Genomic DNA, 22,501 nt, shown 5'->3' with positions numbered 1-22,501 from the left:
GACCGCAAGGCCCTCTAGGGCACATAGGAGGAGATGGTCCTGCAGATAAGCTGGTCCTAGGCTGTGTAGAGCTTTAAAGGTCAATACTATAACCTTGAACTGGATTTGGTATTCAATTGGTAGCCAGTGCCATTGATACAGCACCAGCCAGATGCACCCCACAAAGGTATCACAGTCAGTAGGCGAACTGTTGCATTCTGCACTAGCTACAGCTTCTGAATCAGGTTCAAGGGTAGCCCCATGTAGAGCGCATTACAGTAATCCAGCTTGGAAGTGACCACTGCATAAATCACTGTAGCTAAGTCCTGAGATGTGAGATAGGGAACCAGCTGCCTGACTAGGTAGAGGCGGTAAAGATTTGACAACTTTGGTGACCTGGGCCTCCATAGAAAGTGAGAGATCCAGAATCATCCCAAGGCTCCACACTCTTGGCACCAGTGCCAATAGCACCCCACCAAGTGCTGGGAGCTGGATCCCTGATCCCACACCCCCGTGACTCAGGTATGGGACCTCTATCTTCATTGGATTTAATTTCAGCAGGCTCTGCTATAGCCATCAACCCATGGCCCCTAATGCCCTGTCTAAAATATTTGGGGCAGAGTCCATCCATTCATCCATCAACAGATAAACAGATTTTCTAGGACAAATCAAAAATATGAAGTTGCTTTGGTCCAATACCCCAAAATAAAAATATGAATTAAAATAAGTTTTATTAAACTGTTAGTTAGCTGGGCTGCTTTCTCTCATATAACATTGGTTACCTAAGATGCTACTCAATATGTTTGCTGATATTTGAGCAGAATCACCCTGGTTCCAGGCTTAAAGTCGTAATGAAGCTGCCTTTCAATATTCCTTGACTGCAAAAGAAACTGTGCAGAGATATGCTATTTGTCAACATTATTCTCTTATGCTGGGTTCAAAAGATGAGGCCACAACACTGACAGAGCTCCTTTCCCAGGGTGTTGGGCCACTTAGACTGTACTCTTTGGCTCAGGTAGCTCCCCCACATCCACAGATGGCTCAGGGTGCTTGTCAATCTAACGAAGTTAAAGTACCTAACACAGAGTGATTTTGCCACCACTTAGGGCCAAAATACACAATATATTTTTTTCAATCAATGACTCTGGGGACTCCCAAATCAACTCTGTTTTCTCTAAAGCTACACATCAGCTGCAGGGATATACTTCTAAAATCACAGTGTTTTTCAGATTGAGAGTGGGCACCTACTCTCCTTCTCAGAGACTGAAATGCCACCCAAGAGCTTATGTAAATAGCTTGGGAAGCTGGCATTTCAGCATTCAAAAATGGCATGGAACAAAGGCTACCTGACCCCCCCTGCCATCAGCAGTTCAAGCAAACAAAAGACTGATCTTTAAAATTATATTCCTGCAGGGAAAACAAGTTGTGTTTGGGAAAGCAAAAGTTATAATTTACCTTGACCCTAAAGATACCTGGCTGTCTTTGACTAGGGACAGGGCCTTCTCAGTCCTGGCTCTGAACTGGTGGAACTCTCTGCCAAATCCTACTGAGGAGCAGAATTAATGCCATTTTACAGGGCCTGTAAGGCAAAGTTGTTCTGCCAGGTTGAGGGCAGCTATTATTTTTGTCATGGCTGGCACTCTCCTCCTTCTCCCTAGGGCTGCCAAGCCCCCGTTCTGGGTGGGAGTTCCCCCGCCCAGTAGGTTCCCAACCCTCCAGCCCACATTGGGCCAGCAGGGGGAACCTCTCTCTACATTGCCAGTGTAATGACATCACTCGGAAGTGATGTCATCACACAGGCGACATTGCACAGCAGCTGCTCTAGGAGTTTTCAGGAAAACTCTATGGTACAATAGGTACCATAGAGTTTTTCCATCCCAAATGGCTAGAGCATCCAGGAAAATGCCTAGAGTGGCTGCTGTGCAACATCGCCTGCGTGGTGACGTAACTTCTGGGTGACATCATTGTGTTGGGCGCGTTTTGCACACACGCGAAAGTCCCCCGCTGCAGAATGCAGGGGACTTGGCAACCCTACTTCTCTCCCATCCTTCATATTTTCCCTTCACCTTACCTTGCCCATGGGGCAATGACACAGTCCAGAAGAAGCATGAGATTATGTAGTGATGTCATCTGGGATCTTTTACTGTATGTATATCTATGTTCATGTATTGTTGTACTTATGTTGTACATTGCCCAGAGCCCTGTGTATACAGGGACTGGGTAATTCACAAGTCCAATAAATCACCACCGCCACCACCACGTATCATGTGATTTAGCTCTTAGCTGTGTCTTAACCAATTCCAAGCCAGATCACCTGCACAAATAGCGATACAATTGGGTTAGGTTTCTGGTGAATACAATTGGGTTAGGTTTCTTGCCAACCAAGAACTCTAAAAAGTTGTGCCCAGCATGTGAGCAAAGAGCCCCAACTCCAGAACGTCGTAGTCACCCATTTGGTTGCCAGGCTGCCTGGAGATTAAACTCGCACACATCTGCCAGAAACTTTGGGGTTTTGTCTACCAGAATATAAAGGGACCTATGTGAGTACTAACAGCCATAATGTTGCAGCAGCACTCCGTGTCTTTGGAAGATTGCTAACCAGGAGAACAGATGGTTTCCAGTCGCTCTGCGTGATCCCCATCTCGGCCATTGTAGCAAAAGAAGTTGCGCCGTCAGGAGCTGTTCAAGCAAGCGGTTTTCAGCCTCAACCACAGAATTGCTAGGGAAAGGCTAACAGCCCCTGCAACTTTTTTTCTGCAGCGCCAGACTCCATAACAGCAAAGCGGGAGGCTCACATACTCAACGGATGTCACCTATGCATAGGGCAATCAAGCTCACCCCAGGAGGGGACCCTGTCAGACTGCTTAAACTTTTGTCCCACGGAACCCAAAACAAAGGATGGTGCCAGCAGAGGAGCAACATCTTCACCTAAAAGCCAAGTATCTTTGTGTAGACCTGGTGTCATCTAGGTAGCAAATTAGACATGTTTAACAGCTTTCAATCACCCTCACCCCAGGAGTCCTCCCCCCATTCTTTCCATTAATGGTCATCCTGGAGCCTCCCCCTTGGCCCATAGTTACCTGGAAGTCCAATCAGATAACTAAGGCCAAGTCTGCTCACTGGCTAGCTATGAGCATCCAAACAGGGGCCGCCAATTAACTTGCAATTGGCTACTGCATAAGTCCAGCCCTTATGGTCATTGCAGAGCTTCCCCTTTTTCTGAGGTCATGCACCAGCTGACCACCTGTTATCCGCCCCTGTACCTTCCATCCCCTTAGGGCTCAGGGGAAGCCTTATAACCTCTGACCCAACTTTTTACACATGTGCATCTAGCAGTACCCCAGTTCCGCTGTCTAGATACATCCCCAATTCTTGGCCAGTTGAGGGTCCCCTCCCCCTAGTCCTCATTTTTCCGCCATTGGAGCCTTTCTTGGAGACTACGATTGGTAATTATCACCCTGTTTGTACATCCTTGTGTTATCTCTGAATCTCTCTCTATTTTTATTAGTACTGTATGTGTGGTGTATAAATTCATGACCTTGTATGTGTGTGTGTTCTATAGTTTTCTGTAATAAAGTTTTGATGGTTTCTCTTAGTTAGTGTCCTTGGTACATTTAAGCAATAATTTCTGGAAGTGGAATCCTGTATACATAGATTCAAAGAGCCTTTTTAAGCCAGGTGCCCACCTGTCAATTCCCCAAGCTCATTTTGAGGGCATTTTGGCTTACAAGCACTGAAGCTATCAGCTAATTACACACTGCTTCTTGAAGGATAGGAAAATGGGCCTTTTATGCCAGTGAAAGACTATGAACATAATTTGCAACTTAGTTTACTTTATATATAATCCACCTTTCTCCCCATTAGAGACTCAAAGCAGCTTATATTGTCCTCCTCTCCTCTCCTCCATTTTGTCTTCACAACAACTCTGTGAGGTAGGTTAGGCTAAAAATGTGTGACTGGCCCAAGGTCACCCAGTGATCTTCCATGGCAGAGTGGGGATTCAAACTTGTTTATCCAGATTGTAGCCTGATACTTTAAAAACTACATCTCTCAGCCTGCTGATTCACTTGGCCTGCTAGAGCCAGAGCAGTAAAGCTGGCCAGTCTCTGGCATATGCGTATTTTCATCAGGTAATTGTTCCTTTTTAAAAGGCAGGGGGCATCTTTATAGCAAGTCAGAACATCTAGTTCAGTATTGTCTGACTTTATAGGATAAAGAGATTCCTCATGATGTACTAAATAAGATCCTTTAACTATGGCTACCTGCTGTGTGCATCTGGAACTATGAAAGTCAGGGATCCCAGCTGTGTTTAAAAGAAGAATAAACAAAAACTACTAAGAAACAATTTCAAAGCCATATCTTTGCACTATTTTTTTTTAAATTTTTGAGAGTTTTCTGGCATACGACGTGCTAGTCTTGAAAAGGTTTTAACTGAAGTGAATAGGTACACTATATTATACTAGTAAAAACAAAAGAAAATCCTTCAGAATTAGTTGGGGAACTCTGAAGTTTGACTCTATTGCTTTATTTTGTTCTATTGTTTTGCTTGGTTAAGCAATTCAGCTATGCATTGTGTGGGGCATGTGTGCATTTTTGCACTCCTAGCAAAATAAAAATGCATCTTTTATAGAAGCTGATGCCAGAACTGTCTGGCTCTGTCAGTCTATAGCCTGATCACATCAACCATTATGAGTGATGCTGAGATGTTGGCTTTGCATAATACAAGCAGTTTTCTTTATGGAGTTTCCCTTTAGGTTTCCATCTCAAATCTTTTTAAATGCCTCTTAAAAGCTCCCTCTTTTCCATTATCTAGCTGTCTTGCTTACAAACTGCAACCATGTATTATGGAGCAGGTCCCATTTTCAAACAGAAAAACAAAGAAGACATTCAATACACTTGAGGTATAATAAAGACTTTTATCACAAGGAATAAACAACTCAATGAGCAGCAATAAACTTAATTTGCACATTAGATATGCTTTTTGGAATTCTGACATTTCTGTTGAATATAATGCTGAAGCAATGAGGCCTATAATTGAACAGCCAAAACTTCTCTGGAGGGGAACCAAAACAAATGTTCCCTACAAACACTATCATTATGATAGCATGTTGTTATTCTGATTTTTAATAAATTTTGCAATTGTCAAATTGAAGCTTTTCTTTACATTCACAAAGATATAATTGTCACATCATTCACAATTATGATACATGCTCACTATTTGCAAAAATGAGATGTAATGCTCAGGAATCTTGAAATGCTGGCTATGAGCCCCTTCTGCTACACATAAGTGCTTGCACATACACAGTGGGTCTTAAAAAAATAAGAACAATGCACATTTGCTCATGCATGTGCATTCACACATATTCTCAGTGCCATATGTCTCATTGGTTTCAAATCTATTAGAAACCTATGGTATAGCCTGGAAATAGTAGGATAGGGTTTCACACTTGTTAAGAAAAAACAAACAAACAAAACCCTGTGTATATTAGATTAACAATGGTTGAATTCTAAGGTTGCCAATCCCCAGGTCCTGGCAGGAGTTCCCATGATTTTCAGGGCTTCTGCCCACCACAGTCCTGCTGGCCAAATGGGGAAAGCCCCACCCTCAAACAGCAACATCACTGCATGACATCCCCAACACAATGATGTCACCCAAAAGTGACATCATTACATTGGGGACATTACACAACACATCTTTGGTTTGAGGGCAAAACTCTATGGTTTGAAGCTGTTTTTCCATAGAGCATCAACCAGAGCATCAAACCAGAGCATCACTGCATAACATCCCCAGTGTGATGATGTTACACGTGGGTGATATCATTGCATCTGGGATGTCCCAAAATGTGCCCCCCCCACCAATCCCCTTGGTGTGATGAGGGACCTGCAACTTTTGTTTTGGTTGTATTCCATAACTGTTTCTTTGGCTTTCCTCACATTAGATTTTATTGTTATCCCCTAAACTCTACTCCAAATGCATATTTGAACACACATTTTATGTTGCTTTTTAGGGCCATTTTCCTGTGTATTTGGTTTAAGTAAACCATATGCTGGATCCCATGGCTGGTACCTGTTCCCTGCCCTGATTGTATGAGAGCTGATTTTATCACTGCTGATCAAGTATGAGTTTTCATGGGCACAGCATTGTCCAAGTGTTTCATTCAGCCTTGCCAGTCAATGGAAAATAAGAAATTGTTCTCAGCTGTGCTGTTTTCACAATGACAGCTGCCCTCCTACCCAACACCAAGCAATATGGGAGCGGCTAATTGCCTTCAAAGACAAGCAGGAATTTCTGGGGAGTCCTTGCATGTTGGCTCAAAAAGGGGACTTGTTTTTACTTCCTTTACTTTGTGTACAGCACATGGAGGGGGGGTCTTGGAAGCTTTCAGCACAGTTTTCTATAGACTAAGATAAACAAAACCCTGACCTGGATGACCCCGGCTAGCCCAATCTTATAATAATAATAATAATAATAATAATAATAATAATAATAATAATAATAATAATAATAATAATAATAATAATAAATTTTATTTCTATCCCGCCCTCCCCACCTCGGCAGGCTCAGGGCGGCTAACAACATTTTATAAAAACATACAATAACAATAAAAGCCTTTAAAATTAACAATATAAACATCAACAGTAACTTAATAACATTAAAAACCAGTTCAATAAATACAGTATTCGATGGTATAGATCTTCAAACCGCAATGGCGGCTCCTTAATTACTGATCTTCCTAGCAGTCTGAGTGTGCAAGCTTAAAAAGGACGGTCTTGCAGGCCCTGCGGAACTGCTCAAGGTTCCGCAGGGCCCGCACCTCCTCGGGGAGTCGGTTCCACAGGGTAGGGGCCGCGATCGAGAATGCCCGTGCTCTGGTGCTCTGGTATTTAATCTCCTTCAGCCCAGGGATGGTCATTAGATTTTTCCCAACTGACCTCAGTGCTCTCTGGGGTTCATATGGGGAAAGACGGTCCCTCAAGTAGGCAGGTCCTCGGCCATATAAGGCTTTAAAGGTAACGACCAACACTTTGTACTGGACTCGGTATATAATCGGCAGCCAGTGCAGTTCACGTAGCCTCGGCTGTATATGTTCCCGTTTTGGGAGTCCCAACAACAGCCTGGCCACCGCGTTCTGCACTAGTTGCAGTCTCCGAGTCCGGAACAGAGGTAGCCCCAAGTAGATGGCATTACAGTAGTCTAGTCTTGAGGTGACCGTTGCATGGATCACTGTTGCGAGGTCCCGGCGCTCGAGGAAAGGGGCCAACTGCCTTGCCTGCTTCAGATGGAAGAATGCTGACTTGTCAGTGGCTGCTATCTGGGCCTCCATCGATAGTGAAGGCTCCAGTAAAACACCCAGGCTCTTTACCTGGCGCGCTGCTTTCAATAGCGCACCGTCGAAGGCCGGGAGAGCTATTTCCCTTCCCAGAGTGCCGCGACCCACACAAAGGACCTCTGTCTTCGCTGGGTTCAGCTTCAGCCCACTCAGTCTGAGCCATGTCGCAACAGCCTGTAAGGCCCGGTCGAGATTCCCTGGTGCGGGGTCGGGCCAGCCGTCCATTAGTAGATAGAGCTGGGTGTCATCTGCATATTGATGGCAACCCAGCCCAAACCGCCAGGCAATCTGGGCAAGGGGGCGCATATAGATGTTGAACAACATCGGGGAGAGGACTGCTCCCTGAGGCACCCCACAATCCAGTGTGCGCCTCCGGGACCATTCCCCCCCAATAGCCACCCTCTGTCCCCAACCGAGGAGGAAGGAGGAAAGCCATTGCAAGGCCGACCCCTCAACCCCAATGTCGGCGAGGCGGCGCGTCAGTAGCCGATGGTCGACTGTATCAAATGCAGCCGACAGATCTAACAGCATCAGCACCGCAACGCCGCCTCGATCCAGTTATCAGATCTCAAAAGCTAAGCAGGGTTGTCCCTGGTTTAGACTTGGATGGGAGATGATCTAGGAAGTCCAGGGTTTCTGTGTAGAGGCAGGCAAGGGCAAAACACCTCTGTTCATCTGTTATCTTGAAAATCCCATGGAGTTGCTATAAGTCAGCTGCGACTTGATGCCATTGTCTACAACAACCAAGATAAACAAAAGCTGTATGCAGATGTGCTGGCCCAGTATCACAATTTCAGTCCAGGATTTTCTCACCAGCCTCCTTGTGTTCAGTGCTGTTGGGCAAGGAGACATACATCAATGCCTCTGGTGTCAGGTTGCACCCTGGTTTCTGGGGGAAGCAAATGATGCCTCTCAACTGAAATTACCAAGGCTACCAATTTTCATGATGCTGGGAAGAAAAGGCTTAATCATCTTGGTTGGTCCCAGTAAAAGGTATTACATGGATTGTGGTTTGTTTTAGAATAAGCAAAGTCACTTGAGTTTTGAACCAGATTAAAATTGTCTAGAATGCTGGCAGCCTATAAAGACTTCCTAATAGATGTAACTTGAAGTCAAAATTAGGGGCATGTTAATTATGCACCATTTTTAAAAAGCATATTTTCACCCATATACTTGTGTCTCATGTCTTCATTAAGAGTGCGGGGCCAATGAGATTTGGAGCACTTTTCAATGAGTTTAACATTGTGCACATTTATGGGAAAATCAGCTGGTGCTGCTCAGGATTCAAAGTTCACAGACTTCTGTGCCTTCTGGCATTACAGAATTCAGTGAGAAGGTCAAAGCCTCTTTCTTAATAATTATATATTAAATAATTATTGCTATGGTGGTGAAATGAAGGGAGTAATCCCAGTGTGTTTTGCATGAGAGTGGACAGACAAATACAGCAGTGTCAAATGTTGTGAACATCCCTAATCTAATCATAGAATTCTCTGGACTTGAGCTTCATTTTAGAAACTAAGAGTTGTAAGCATTACTCGCAAGGCTGTGGAATTTCCTAACCCTGACACACTACATTGTGTTTCTTCTAATTGCCACTTTCACAATTGCCATGTGAAACATTCTTCATTTGATGAGCAGAGGTTGAGAAAACATGGCTGTTGGCAAGATAAAGCTATTTTGACATTATAAAAAGAAGACCAATCAATTGGGGGGAAAACTTTGTCTTATTAGAAACCAGAGTGGGTATTCCATTTTTTCTTTAAAATGCCAGCATTGTTAATGTTATCTGGCTTCAACCTTTGTTGCAGAAGGCTGATAATTATATTAAACATAATGTCTCCACAACAAACCCCACTGCCTCATCAGTTAGTTTCCATTTAATATCAGGATGAAGAGACATCTGTAGAGAAAACCAATTATTTTAAAATGCCAAACAAGATCAGATTAAACTGCCCCTCTACAATTGGGTTTGCTGGCACTTGACTAACCTCTTCTTGGGTTTATCAGTGATAACTTAACCCAAGCCCTACAGAATCAAAGCACATGTTTCTATCTCCTGAGCTATATGAAAATCTCTGTTAACTGACAACCATGGAAGAATGTTTCTCCCTTGAAAGCACAGCATCCATCAAAAGCCTGATAGGATATAGCTAGGCCTCTCTGCAGAAGGATTTCACTCACCACTTACAGAAATACATTACGGTACCAGTTGTTGCCTGCAGGAATGTTCAACATTACTGAACACCATGCTGTACAGTATATGATCATATTTGAACATTTAAAGTCAATGCACATGAAAAATCCATGTTAGCCACCTGAATCTGTGAACAATTCATTTTAAACAATTCATTTTGGGGAGGGACGGTGGCTCAGTGGTAGAGCATCTGCTTGGGAAGCAGAAGGTCCCAGGTTCAATCCCTGGCATCTCCAAAAAAGGGTCCAGGCAAATAGGCGTGAAAATCCTCAGCTTGAGACCCTGGAGAGCTGCTGCCAGTCTGAGAAGACAAGACTGACTTTGATGGACCAAGGGTCTGATTCAGTATAAGGCAGCTTCATATGTTCATATATGTTCATATGTAAACAAGCCTTGTGTGATGCTTACTATTTAAAAACAAACAACAAATAACACCCCCCCGCCTCAAACCTCTAGAGACATACTTAATCTGAACCCCAGGAATCATTCTAGTGTGCTACAGAGCCCTTGTGTGGATGTCAGTTTCACTATGCAAAGGAAGATCTCTGAATGCACATACAATGGAACTCTATAAACAGCATAATCTTCTGTGGCTGGCAGCAGCTGTCCAGGCTATGAGATATTTGAAGGTCATTTTCAATACCTACTGCTTTAGTCCATTTAACTGAACATGTCATGAATTGAACCTGGGACCTTCTATATATAAAGTGTGTGCTCTCCCACTGAATCACAGCCCTTCCTAACAAGCACTGAAAGCAGGCTTCATATCAGAGCATCAAAACACATACAAATGGTGGGATACATATAACAACAACATAAAACAGAGGAAGGGATGGGAAAAAATACTGATGAATGCAATGTTCAAGGTGTTAACAAAGTCTGCCCCTCGTCTCCAGTCTCTGGACACTGAAAGGAGTGCTACTTCTTCAGAGAGAGGAAGGGAAGGAAGGAGGGACAGACTGCTTGTCTGGGAAAGAGAGTCTTGCTATCCATTGGTAGAGCTGCTACTGACTGCTCTGCCCCATCCCCATCATATTCATTATTCCATTGACAGTACATTTGTTGTTAACTTGGGTTTCAATATTTTTGGTTTTCGGGTGTGTGCGGGGGGTAACACTATAAACTGCTTTGGGACCATAATTGGTTTTAAAAGGACTTTTAATAAATAAATACATGAACATGAGGAAAAGAAGTCAAGCAAAATAAGACAAATTATTGCATGCCCAGTCTGAGAGGTGAAGCCTGTTTGAGCTGAGGGTCTGTTCTGAAGGAGCATAGTATCTTTATTGGAGAAATACTTTTATTTTTTTAATTTATACAGATGTCATTATTCTAATTATATATCAGAACTGTTACAAAAAAGGGAGAGGGTTTTTTTTAAAAACTGTCATACAACTGAAATGATAAAAACAGACAACTACCTGCAGCGACCATTTTCCCCTCACAAAAATAAAACTGACTTGAGTATCTTGCTCATCTCAGGTGCCTCATTTAACTTCTCTTGAAATGACAATTCAGAGTCCTAGTAAACCTTTTTCCCTTCACATATTAACCTGATGGCAGCATTTTGACACATCACATCAAGATCTATCAGTCACATCCTCTTAAATCTCTTCTTATGGGACTTCTCTTAATGAAGTCTGATGTGGATGAAGCAGTAGTGAAGTGTCACACAGCAGTGTCAAGTCACTTTCCCCCAAAGAGGATGATTGGCTCAATACGTCAGTCACAGTTCTGAATAAAGTGGGGGATAGGAATACTAATTTTGAGCAAAAAGGGAGGGTGGAATCCCTGATTACATAACAAATAATTTTGATGTTAGCTCAGTATTATTCATTGCTGGGCAGATAAATGTCTATGGTTGTTAGACAACAAGTTTTTTTTTTTTAATTGCTGCATCACTCTTTTACTTCTTTCTGCAGAAATTGTCCACCTCTACCATCATCCTGAAGCAGAGGGGACTCCATACTTATCTATCTGCCTGTCCAGCTGTTATGGTGATTGTGTGGAAGTGCATAAAGGTGAGATCACTTCTGCACATAGTTATTACATTTTAAGTATATTTACCATCATCACACAATCTATCCCCAACCCAATTGACTCTAAAGGACAGTTGATAGCCATTTGAAATCAAAGCACATTCTTGATCCCATAAATGTCTGGAAGGACAATGGAGCCAGGCTGACAAAAATGTCCATCTCAGAACTCAGCAAATGACTCTACTGAGGCCATGTATGTGAGGCTTAATGTGGCTTCTAGTAATTCTCTACAGATAAGGCCATATTTTGAAAGCTGTTGAGCTTGAGTCAAATATTTCTATCCACTGTGAAAAATGAACCTATGAGTTCTTCTTTCCTCATGCAGAATTATTTTCTGTGGATTAAATACAGTTTTCAGGGTTTTTTAAAAACTTTAATTGCATATAAATGGTTTATGAATGGCAAAAAGGACATTTATGTGGTGTAAGCATAATGTATGAATAATGTCAGGGCTTTTTTGTATGAATAGTGTCATAATGTATGAATAGTGTCAGGAACGCACAGGAACACAGTTCTGACTGGCTTGGAGTCAGGGAGTGCGGCCTAATATGCAAATGAGTTCCTGCTGGGCCTTTTCTACAAAAAAGCTCTGAATGGTGTAAAAGGAGCCAAAATGTCATCAGTTAAATGAATTGTAATTGATAAGGGACCATATGAAATCTAAAAGGATCAAAATTACTATACTGGCAATAAAGTATTTTTCATAACCAAGTTCCCTGCATTTCTGGCAATTCTAAATTGATCCATATATGCCACTGTTCTCTTTTAATTTTGTCTTAATAGAGCCCCTATTCCCTCAAAAACAAAATATTTCTTCAGTTTGGTGACTTCCACCTGGTTTTGTCCATGAGGTATAGTCTCTGGCCTAATACGATATAAGTGATCATAAGGTAATTATTTCCAACTTTGTGATCATCTTGTTGGAATCAGTATTCAGTTCAATAAAATCTCCCATTTATATTGCTACTGAGATTCAGAACTCCACATTTCCACATGCACAGGGAAAAAGAATGTACAAGGAATTAGAACTCTCAAGGTAAGACATACATTTCATTTCTAAAGTTAGGCCAGTATAGTACATTCTTACCCTTTATCCTATCTATGGAAGCACAGTAACCTATTTGAAATAATACAATATCCAGACTGGGACCTGGAGAGTGATTTTTCTTACTAGTTTTTAGTATCACATCTAAGGATGATATCAAAGCAGAGGCACCACCCGCCGCATGGCCAGGCACCCTCTGGTTTGCCAAAGGCATCTCAGCAGCTCTGCTCCAGTAAAGAGATTTGGTTCATACCATACCTCAGACACTGCTATTATGTTTTTTGACATCTCAGCATGCTTAATCAAATATGCATGTGCTTTTCCAATATGCATAACACACAAATGAAGACAATAAAGTACCTTTCACAATCAGGTTCCCTGAGTTTCTAGCAACTCCAAATTGATTCATTGCTATGCAAGTATAGACACCTGCGTCTGATTTGGTAACATTATGTATCTTCAGGCAGCCATTCCCTAGGATAAAGATTCTGGAGAACAAAAAAGAAAATTAACTAATTAAAACCATGAAACCAGTTATTAACACAATATTATTTTGAGCTCTAACAGCGTAACAGTGATGCAATGTTACTTTTAATATTTGGGCAATATTAATCATCCTTGTTTTGTACAGCAGAGCTGAGCATATTCCAACTAAATTTTTATCTCACTGTATCATTGTGTTAGACACAGATTAGATGTACCAAAATTGACTAATCTATCAATATCACTAACCTGCATTCTTCTGTGGTCAATGTCCACTGCTTCAAAGGAAGGAATAAATCCACTCTATAGGTATAATTATGTTGTGTTTCCTCATGGGGCGAAATATTTTCTTGATCTCCTTTGGTGAGCTGTTTACCGAATGAAGCATGATAGCCCACGTAATTTTCAGTGTGAGTAAAAGTTATTAGTCATCTAGGTAGCAACCTGCAAACCTCCCAATCAGACAATAAGAGCAGCACAAAATGGTTGCAAGAACTCTGCTGCATCATGAAAGTCAGAAATAGCTTTGACAATTCTTAGGTACTGAGGGCAATTTGGTTGGTTTTGTTTTTGCTGTCAAGTTACAGCTGACCTGTGGCAACCCCATAGGGTTCCCCAGGCAAGAGGCATTCAGAAGTGGTTTCCCATTGCCTGCCTGAATGTAGCAACCCTGCTGTCACTTAGCAGTCTCCCATAATACTGACCAGAAATGACTCTACTTAGCCTCCAAGATCTGATGAGATCAAGCAAGGCCTGTAGCCAGGATTTCTTGATTTGGGGGCCTGGAAAACAGTCAGGGAACACCAAGGGAAAGACAGCTGGAAGAGCAGAAGAAGAAGATATTGGATTTATATCCCGCCCTCCACTCCGAAGAGTCTCAGAGCGGCTCACAATCTCCTTTACCTTCCTCCCCCACAACAGACACCCTGTGAGGTGGGTGGGGCTGGAGAGGGCTTTCACAGCAGCTGCCCTTTCAAGGACAACCTCTGCCAGAGCTATGGCTGACCCAAGGCCATGCTAGCAGGTGCAAGTGGAGGAGTGGGGAATCAAACCCGGTTCTCCAAGATAGGAGTCCGCACACTTAACCACTATACCAAACTGGCTCTCCTGAGAACAGTGGCAGCTGTTCATGCTAGAGCCCCCACAACTGAAGAGCACCCAAGTTGCAAGGCCAAGAGGAGGAGGAAGAGTCCACTGCTGCTGCAGGGTGAGTTGTGGGGCACTAAGAAGCTGCCATTGCAGCACAGCACAGCCCTGCAAACCCAGCCACCAGAAGGAGGAAAAGCCCACTGCTGAAGTTATCTCCTGAGTGGGCAAAGCTTTCCATTTGGAGGGGCATTTTTGCACAGAAGGCACAGTCAAATAAATGCTTCTCTGCAGACACTTTGAAGTGGTACAGTCACATAAGCGATGGTACATCAGCAGCTCTGCATCACAGGCAGCTCCCTGGGTAATGTGTAGGAACACATACTCTGTGTTGATGTTTGCTGTTTGCTGTCTCTGCCAGCAGTAACCAATCAGTAAACATACCATGTCATGACATTACAGCAAAAGTAGAATTTGACATCATGTGTTCAGCAGCAGGCTAATTTCCCCTGCAACATGTGGCTCTGCCCTCTTTTCCCTTAGTTACATGCAATGCTGGAAATTTTGTCCTAATTATCCTGAGTTACACAAAACACTGTAATATCTCATTTCATATCAAGTACAGATACTTGAATTTTTTGGATCATATACATAGCACCCATTTGTGGCTTCTTTTTATATAACATAGTTTCTTGAATGACTGATCCAGGTGAGAAAACAAAAGGAATCTCGGTAGGCCATATTTTATTGACGTTAAAAAAAGGTAATAATTATTATTGTTTGTGTAGTAATGCAGCAGCATCTGCAAAGTGCAAGAGCAAGCTATGATTTGAGTGGAGCCAGAGATGCTGATTTCGAGTTAATTATCACAGACTGTGTTCAACCAACTGTCAAACACAAGAGAATTCTCACACCTGTGCTTAGTGTTCGAGGTGATCAGGTGTATTTTTTTTTTTAAAAAAACCCTAACTCTCTGGGATTCATTTTGCATGATGGGAATCTCCCCCCCCCCCCCTTCGCTTGTTCCCATTGCTGAATCAGTAGGTAGCTTCAGCACAGCTGCTTTGCTGATCAGTGTGGAGTCGTCTTGAAAATCTATACTGTCATCAGATCTTTTGACTCCTTATTTTTTAAAAAAACAAAGAATATATATATAGAGAGAAAAAGTGTTCAAGGAGGAAACAGGATTTGGAACAATTTGCTAGTGATTCTATAAAGGAAAGGCAGAAGGAGGCCTATAAGTAATTTAGGATTCTGTTCCCTTATCATTTTGCCTCCCTGTGCTTTCCTTTTATCTACTTCTGATGCTATTTCTCATTAGTCGAAATACATTCCTATGGGTGTCTTGCAATAGGTCAAAACCGATTGTGCGTTGTGTTCTCTCTCTCCCGCTAGAACCCAGGGTCCATCCACTGAAGTTGAAGGATGGAAGAACAGACAAAAGGAGGTATTTGTTCACAAGGCACATAGATAAATTGTGGAACTCACTAATAGCTGCCAGTTTGGTAATAGCTGCCAACTTGGAAGGCTTTAGAAGGGATGTGGACAAATTCATGGCTTTTTTTTTTTAGCAGGATGTACAGGAACATAATTCTGGCTGTTTTGGTGTCAGGGTGTGTGGTGTAATATGCAAATGAGTCCCTGTGTGAAACAATGGTGATGTCAGGGGTGTGTGGCCTAATATGCAAATGAGTTCCCAGAGTTATCATTGGCTGCCAGTCATGATGGATATCTAGTTTATTATGCTTATTAAATTTGCCGATGATACTAAATTGGGAGGGGTTGCAAATACAGTAGAAGACAGAAACAGGATACAGGATGACCTTGACAGGCTGGAAAACTGGACTAAAAACAATAAAATGAATTTTAACAGTGATAAATGTAAAGTTCTGCATTGAGGTAGGAAAAATCCAATGTATGGTGGTGGGCTCTCCTTCCTTGGAAGTTTTTAAACAGAGGCTAGATGGCCATCTGAAAGCAATGAGGATCCTGTGAATTTAGGGGGAGGTATTTGTGAGTTTCCTGCATTGTGCGGAGAGTTGGTCTAGATGATCCTGGGGGTCCCTTCCAACTCTATGATTCTATTATTCTGTCCCTCCAGTAACAGAGCCAGTATCCTTCTTTATATCAGTTGCTAGGGATCATGGGTGGAAGGACTTATTTTATTTGACATATAGCCCACCCTTCTCATAAGACAGGCTCAGGGCAGGTTACATCATAAAATCAGAAAGTCAAACAGTAAAACCAGATGAAAATTATATAAAGAGCTAAAATTACAGAAGATAAAAGTAACAAATTCAGCCTCTACAGGCATGGCCTATTGGACCAGGTCCATTACGTCCCACAGCATTAGAATGGGAAGGGGAGGCCAATAACAGGTGATGCCCACCACCTCTATTGAAGGCCTGGCAGAACATCTCTGTTTTACAGGCCTGTGGAACTGGAACAGGTCCTGAAAGGTCCAGATCTTCAGGGGAATCTCATTCCACCAGGCAGGGGCCAGGGCCAAAAAGTCCCTGGCCCTATTTGAGGCAAGTTGGACATCTCTGGGGTTCAGTACCACAAGAGGTGTTGGATCGCTGATCGTGAAGACCTGCAGTGAGGCTCATACAGGGAGAGGATATTGTTGTAGTCATCCTTTAGGCATCCAGTTGGCCACTGTATGAACAAAATTCTGGAGTTGATGAGCCTTTGGTCTGATCCAGTATTGCACTAGCCATGAGCCATGGTTTGCCAAGTACTCAACATCCATTGTGCTGTACAATCCCAGAGAGGCAGGAGACTTATTGAGTCTATGGCAAACTGCGAGACCAGGTTGATGAGCTATTTTGGCTTGGTGGGTCATAACCTGTGAAGTTCTCTGTTGCCATATGCCTACATCTAGTGATAATACAAGGGAATAAATGTGAATTTTGCAGCCATCAAGAATCAGCATATCAGATGGAAATTTTTGACAGATTGCATGTAAAACTCAATTTGTAGATTAACAATGCTATCAACCAGTTGGCATTTCCACATAAGATAAAAGGGAAGGAATGGTGCAGGGATACAGAAGCAAAAAGTGGGGGGGGGGGAGTTGGGGGGAAAACAATACAAAGGAAAAAAGGAGAAGCAGTAGATAAAACTGTTACATTTCTGCCTTCCAAACCTAATCTTAAAATCTTTCTACCTGCAAGTCTTAGGTTTTAACCCAATCCAACCATTACATTCTACAGTCTTATTACTTTATTATATATACTTTACTAACTATTACTTATAATGTAAATCTATACTATTCATCTTTAATGTCCACAAATGAGGAAAGCAAAGAAACCAATCAAAATAGAACCCAGTAGCTTATTTTAACCATATTAGGGATAAATACTAACTTTAACCATACTAACAATAATCATAAGGAGAGAAGATGAATATAATCTCTTTATCCTTAACACTACCTTAATTATAAACAACAGAGAAAAAAGTTAATATAAAAATAGCATGGGTCCAAAATGAAACCTAACAGATATTAGGAACCGCTCCACTATTATGGAACCAACTTCCTGAGGAAGTGAGGGCCCTAAGATGTTTAGATCAATTTCGTAGGGCCTGTAAGACCCACCTTTTCAAGATGGCCTTCAACTAGTGACAGAATCACTGACAAAGCTAGGCATGCTGCTGGAAATGTTTTAATGTTTTATTCTTGGAAGTCTACCAAAAATCTAATGTTTATAACGCCATATTGTTATGTTAATTTTAATAATTTATAACTGTTTTAACCATGTTTTATAATGTAAAACCGATGTGATGTGTATTTTATGTTGTGAGCCGCCCTGAGCCCGCTTTGGCGAGGAGGGCGGGATAGAAATAAAAAATTATTATTATATTATTATATATTACTTTATCTGTTTCAATATCAACAGAATCTATTGCTAGAAAGGAAGAACAATGCAAAAAAATAACCAAGAGCAGATCTTTAAAGTTTTTAAATACCTGTGTTGTCTACCTTGTTATAAATTGACCCAAATTAATTGATTATTTATTTGTCTAAAACTTTTGGGAGACTCATATTACCCTAAAAAAAACACACTCAAAGTTAATAACCAGTGACAATCTCATTTCCCATGCTTATTATTTTTACCCAAGTAAAAAGTCATACAGTCTCTCTAACCCTCTCTCTATTAACTTGCTCCATCTAACTTTGTAAAAAAAAGCAACATCCCTAAATTAAAAAAAATGGCCTCCTTTCTCTCACTTATTTATCTTACTCATGGAAAAAATCATATATCTCTATAACCCACTCTCTGTTAAATTGACTAGTTTTAAAAATATGGAACCTATAAGTAGAAATAACAAACAGGAAAAAAAAGCATTCAGGTTCTAAAAATCTCATTTGCCATTTCAAAATCATACATCTCTAAAAATCACACTTGTCATTTCCAGTCCGTTTCAAGGCCATGCACCAGTTCCCTTTTATTAATTTCATGTTAACCAGTTACATGAAAGAGCAACAGTTTATAATCCCTTGTTTTTAAAAGTTTTCCAAGACTTGAACATCTTGAAATAGTCGGCCTTTTCTCCCTTTAGCATATATATCCATTTTGTTAAATGCAATGGGATCTCCACACTGTCATTTCCTCCTGCACAAATTTTAATCAAGCTTGATTTCTGCCTACTTTTTGTAACTGCGCACAATGTCTCCATTGTCTCCATTTTAATTTCTTTCGACTCCTTTCCCACTGGATCTTTCTCTGCCTCTCTAATCTCCGTAGACATCACTGGGGTCCCTTCATCATTTTGCTTGTGTAGACTTTCAGTTTTCCTGTGTTTTAAAAGAAAGATTTCCATCTTGTCCTGTATTAACTCTACTAGCAGACCGATTTCTTGCTTTAAGGAGGATATGGCAATCATAATATATTTTTAATAAAGTACTTCAGGTTGAATCGCCATTTTCTCCGCAATGTAACTCAGTCTGATGATCAAAGTTAAAAAACCAGCTCAAAGTTCCAGATAGTCCATCTTTCTCAATCTCCTCTAGCCATAAGCTTTCCTCCTACAATTCAGTTATAATTATTTCAATTCCGATCAGATGTCAAAAGCATTTCTCTTTAAAAATATAGCAGATTTTTGTTCAGACCATATTAAAATAAAATAATGCTCTCATTATAGCTTGGTTAATTGTAAGCCAAATCCATTCAAATGTCCATGTTCAGTCCAATTTAAGTTATAAGAAGTTCTTAAGTTTGTTCTTTGTCTTTTTGAAGCCTTCCTTGGGGGAAAAGGGGGGGGGGGAGATATCCTCCTCTTTCCTTTTTTTTGAACAGTCCAAATTGGTGTTATGACAGAAGATCCATTAATTGGTAGTAGTAAAAAGAAAAACTTACTAGCACTATAGCATTTCGGTGATTAAGGTAGAAATATGATATAGTAGAAGCTTGTTAAGAAAGAAAAGCAGTCAGGCATTCATCTCCTACTGCCATCATGGTGACTGCAACAGTGGGGCATCGGGGCAGACAGGAGAAATAGGGACGACTGCTTCTTGCCGTCAGAAGACCCCTCTAGGATCTTTCTCGAGATACCACAGCTGTGGCACCCCTCCTACCAGCCGGTTTGGGGAATCGCAGACAGTGAGCTCTGTGCACCCCTCCAAGCTCGAGATGCTGGAACCTGGAAGTTGGCATTTCCAGATAAGAATATCCATGCTCTTAGAAGTAAACTAATATTGTTTAATGGCATTATTGAGCCTTGCATCAAGCCACTAAGATAAGGGTATCTTTTCCCCAAAAGTGTAGAGAGAAAGAAAGAGAGAAAGAAAGAAAGAAAGAAAGAAAGAAAGAAAGAAAGAAAGAAAGAAAGAAAGAAAGAAAGAAAGAAAGAAAGAAAGAAAGAAAGAAAGAAAGAAAGAAAGAAAGATAAATTTACAAACATTTATTCAAATATCTCTTCCCCTTCTGGACTTCCCTGGCATTTTAATCCAAAACCTTGAACTAACATTGCCCTGATATACTCCTGATAAGACCACATAGCTAATTTTTTTAAAAAAAATTCCAAATATATGCTCTGTCACAGTAATTGGAAGAATATTTCTTTTCTTACTCTTTGGGTGCTCTTCTTGGATACCAGAGTTCAGAGGAAATAAATAAGGGATAGGATGAAGAAGGGGTTGCCATTCAAGTCCCTGAGCTATTTCATATACATGAAATTAAGCTATGTATACTTAACCCTGTACAAGTTAATGCTTGGGGACACTGAATTAAAAAGGTGTGGATAGTCTTTGTATGTGGGCTTAGGTATACAAAAATAAAATCAGAAGCTAGGTGAATTATTAAGTGTAACATCAAGCATTTTGAGCCTGACCCTTTATGTTACTATGTATATGTAAAAGACAGAAAGGTTCCAAAATTAATTAATTTTCAAGGAGGAGAGTTGGTTTAGGATCAGTTATCAGTTTAGATGTCAGGAATGCATTTGATCTGAAATACATTTTTCGCTCTCTACCCACTATTACACTCCCATGTTAAACCTATCTGAGATTAACTGTTTCATAGGTTAATCTCTCTTTCATATACAAAGATAATTGCAAGGCTTTTTTTGAAGAGAAAGGCACAGGAACGCAGTTCTGGCTGGCTTGGTGTCAGGAGGTGTGGTCTAATATGCAAATAAGTTCCTGCTGGGCTTTGTCTACAAAAAAGTCCTGTGTGAAACCATGGTGAAGGTATGGCCTAATATGCAAATAAGTTCCTGATGGGATTTTTCTACAAAAAAGCCCTGGATGATTGTCATTTGAATAGTGGGTTCAGAGAGAGATCAAGGTATCATAAATTAAGGAACAAGGAAAGCATGAACACCTATCGCTTGTAACTGCTTGCTAGTAAGTTTCAGTTCCATTTGTACAGAACAAGGAAAAGGCCTCAAAGCTGCTTGAAATTGATGATAATGTAACAGAAGCAAAGAAAGTTGGGAGATGCTTCCTGACTAGAGAATAAAAGAAAGCAGTGCTGGGTGAAACTGTCTGAAATTTGCTAGGAAATTGCCAATGTATTTGAAGAGTGGCTGACAAAGAGGCACACAGCAAGGAAGGGAGACAGATTTCTTTTGCTGTCCTTTCTTGCGAGACATTTTCTGTGAGAAGCATTAATGTATGAATGGTGTTAATGTGCTCAAACCAAAGGAGGGAAAGATTTCTGAACTGTGATTAAAACACTTGACAATATACGTGTGATTTCCAACTCAAAGAGGATTCAAATGAGTAATATAAGAAGAAAAGATTGCACTGGCCTAGTCCCATGGGGATACTGAAACACCAAGTAGACTGCTACTAGAAAATGGTTACCTGGTGCTAGGAAAGTAATGGAGTAGAGGGCCAATAATTAGATTTATTATTTATTAAACTGGATTTATTAGGCCACCCTTCCTGGCAGGCAGGTCTCAGGGCAGCTTACAACAAAAGTGCAACAAGTAGTTTAAACTAAAAGGCAACATTAAAATATATAAAACATATCAACAGATAAAACAGTGTTGTTTCCAAGATGATGGGAAAAAGATTTCAACTTCCACAGGCCTCCTGGCAGGGTGCAGAGAGTGGGGGGATATTGCTGTCCTCAATTAAATGCCTGGAGCAATATATCTCTTGCATGCCCTGCGGAAAGGTAGCAGATCCTGCAGGTCATGGATGTTTTCTGACAGAGAGTTCCATCAGACAGGGTCAGGGCTGAAAAAGCCCTTAGCCTTAGTTGAGGATAGTCAGATTGCTTTCAGACTGGGGACCACCAGGAAGTTCTTGTTCCACAAATGTAACTCGGGGGACACAGGCATAGGGAAAGAGGCGGTCTCAAAGGAATGTCAATGCTATGGAGAAACACTGGAAAGGAGAGATAGATGACATGTTGCAGAATAGTGAGCTAAAGCAATACAAGGCAAATAAGAATAGAAACAGAATGTTAGCAGTCACTGATATGTAAAGAAATGAGGATCATAATTAGTCTTCTTGTTCTCTAACAGCAGGCTCTAAGAAATTAGAAGTTCGTATGGCTCTGTGTTATTACAGAAAGGCCAACAGTTGTAGCTGAAGTAGGAGAGAAGATGGACTGCTGTAATATAGAATCATGATGGTACTTTCATACATTCCAGGTGAAATGCTGATCTAGATTGGTACAGGTACAGAAGGAATGCTGAAGAAGAAAATGGTATGTGGAGTGTGCATTGGAAAGATACAAGATGGAAGTAAAATGAATGAGACGAAGGTCAGTTCATGGTTGAGGACTGCCTCGTATTTCTGGATGATTGTGAAGGCTTGTATTCCACCAGTGTTTACCTTTTTATGTTAGAACTGTCTTCATGCTATCAATCTTGTAAGTGCTCTACCATG

The 22,501-nt window shown here is 41.2% G+C and overlaps 1 protein-coding gene across 3 annotated transcripts in view; it reads right to left on the bottom strand.

Annotated features, from left to right (window-relative positions):
- The window catches only part of LOC132572475 (contactin-6-like), a 421,055-nt gene that overhangs the window by 69,837 nt on the left and 328,717 nt on the right, over nucleotides 1–22,501 (bottom strand). For all 3 annotated transcript variants that reach the window (XM_060239569.1, XM_060239567.1, XM_060239568.1), the window contains one exon: nucleotides 12,949–13,076. In XM_060239569.1, coding sequence (XP_060095552.1) covers nucleotides 12,949–13,076 — 128 coding nt within the window. The remainder of the gene's footprint in view (nucleotides 1–12,948; nucleotides 13,077–22,501) is intronic.

Source organism: Heteronotia binoei, chromosome 5, assembly GCF_032191835.1.
Source record: "Heteronotia binoei isolate CCM8104 ecotype False Entrance Well chromosome 5, APGP_CSIRO_Hbin_v1, whole genome shotgun sequence".
Taxonomy (NCBI): domain Eukaryota; kingdom Metazoa; phylum Chordata; class Lepidosauria; order Squamata; family Gekkonidae; genus Heteronotia; species Heteronotia binoei.
The sequence above is the reverse complement of the archived record's forward strand: the minus strand, read 5'-3'. Positions and strand labels throughout refer to the sequence as shown.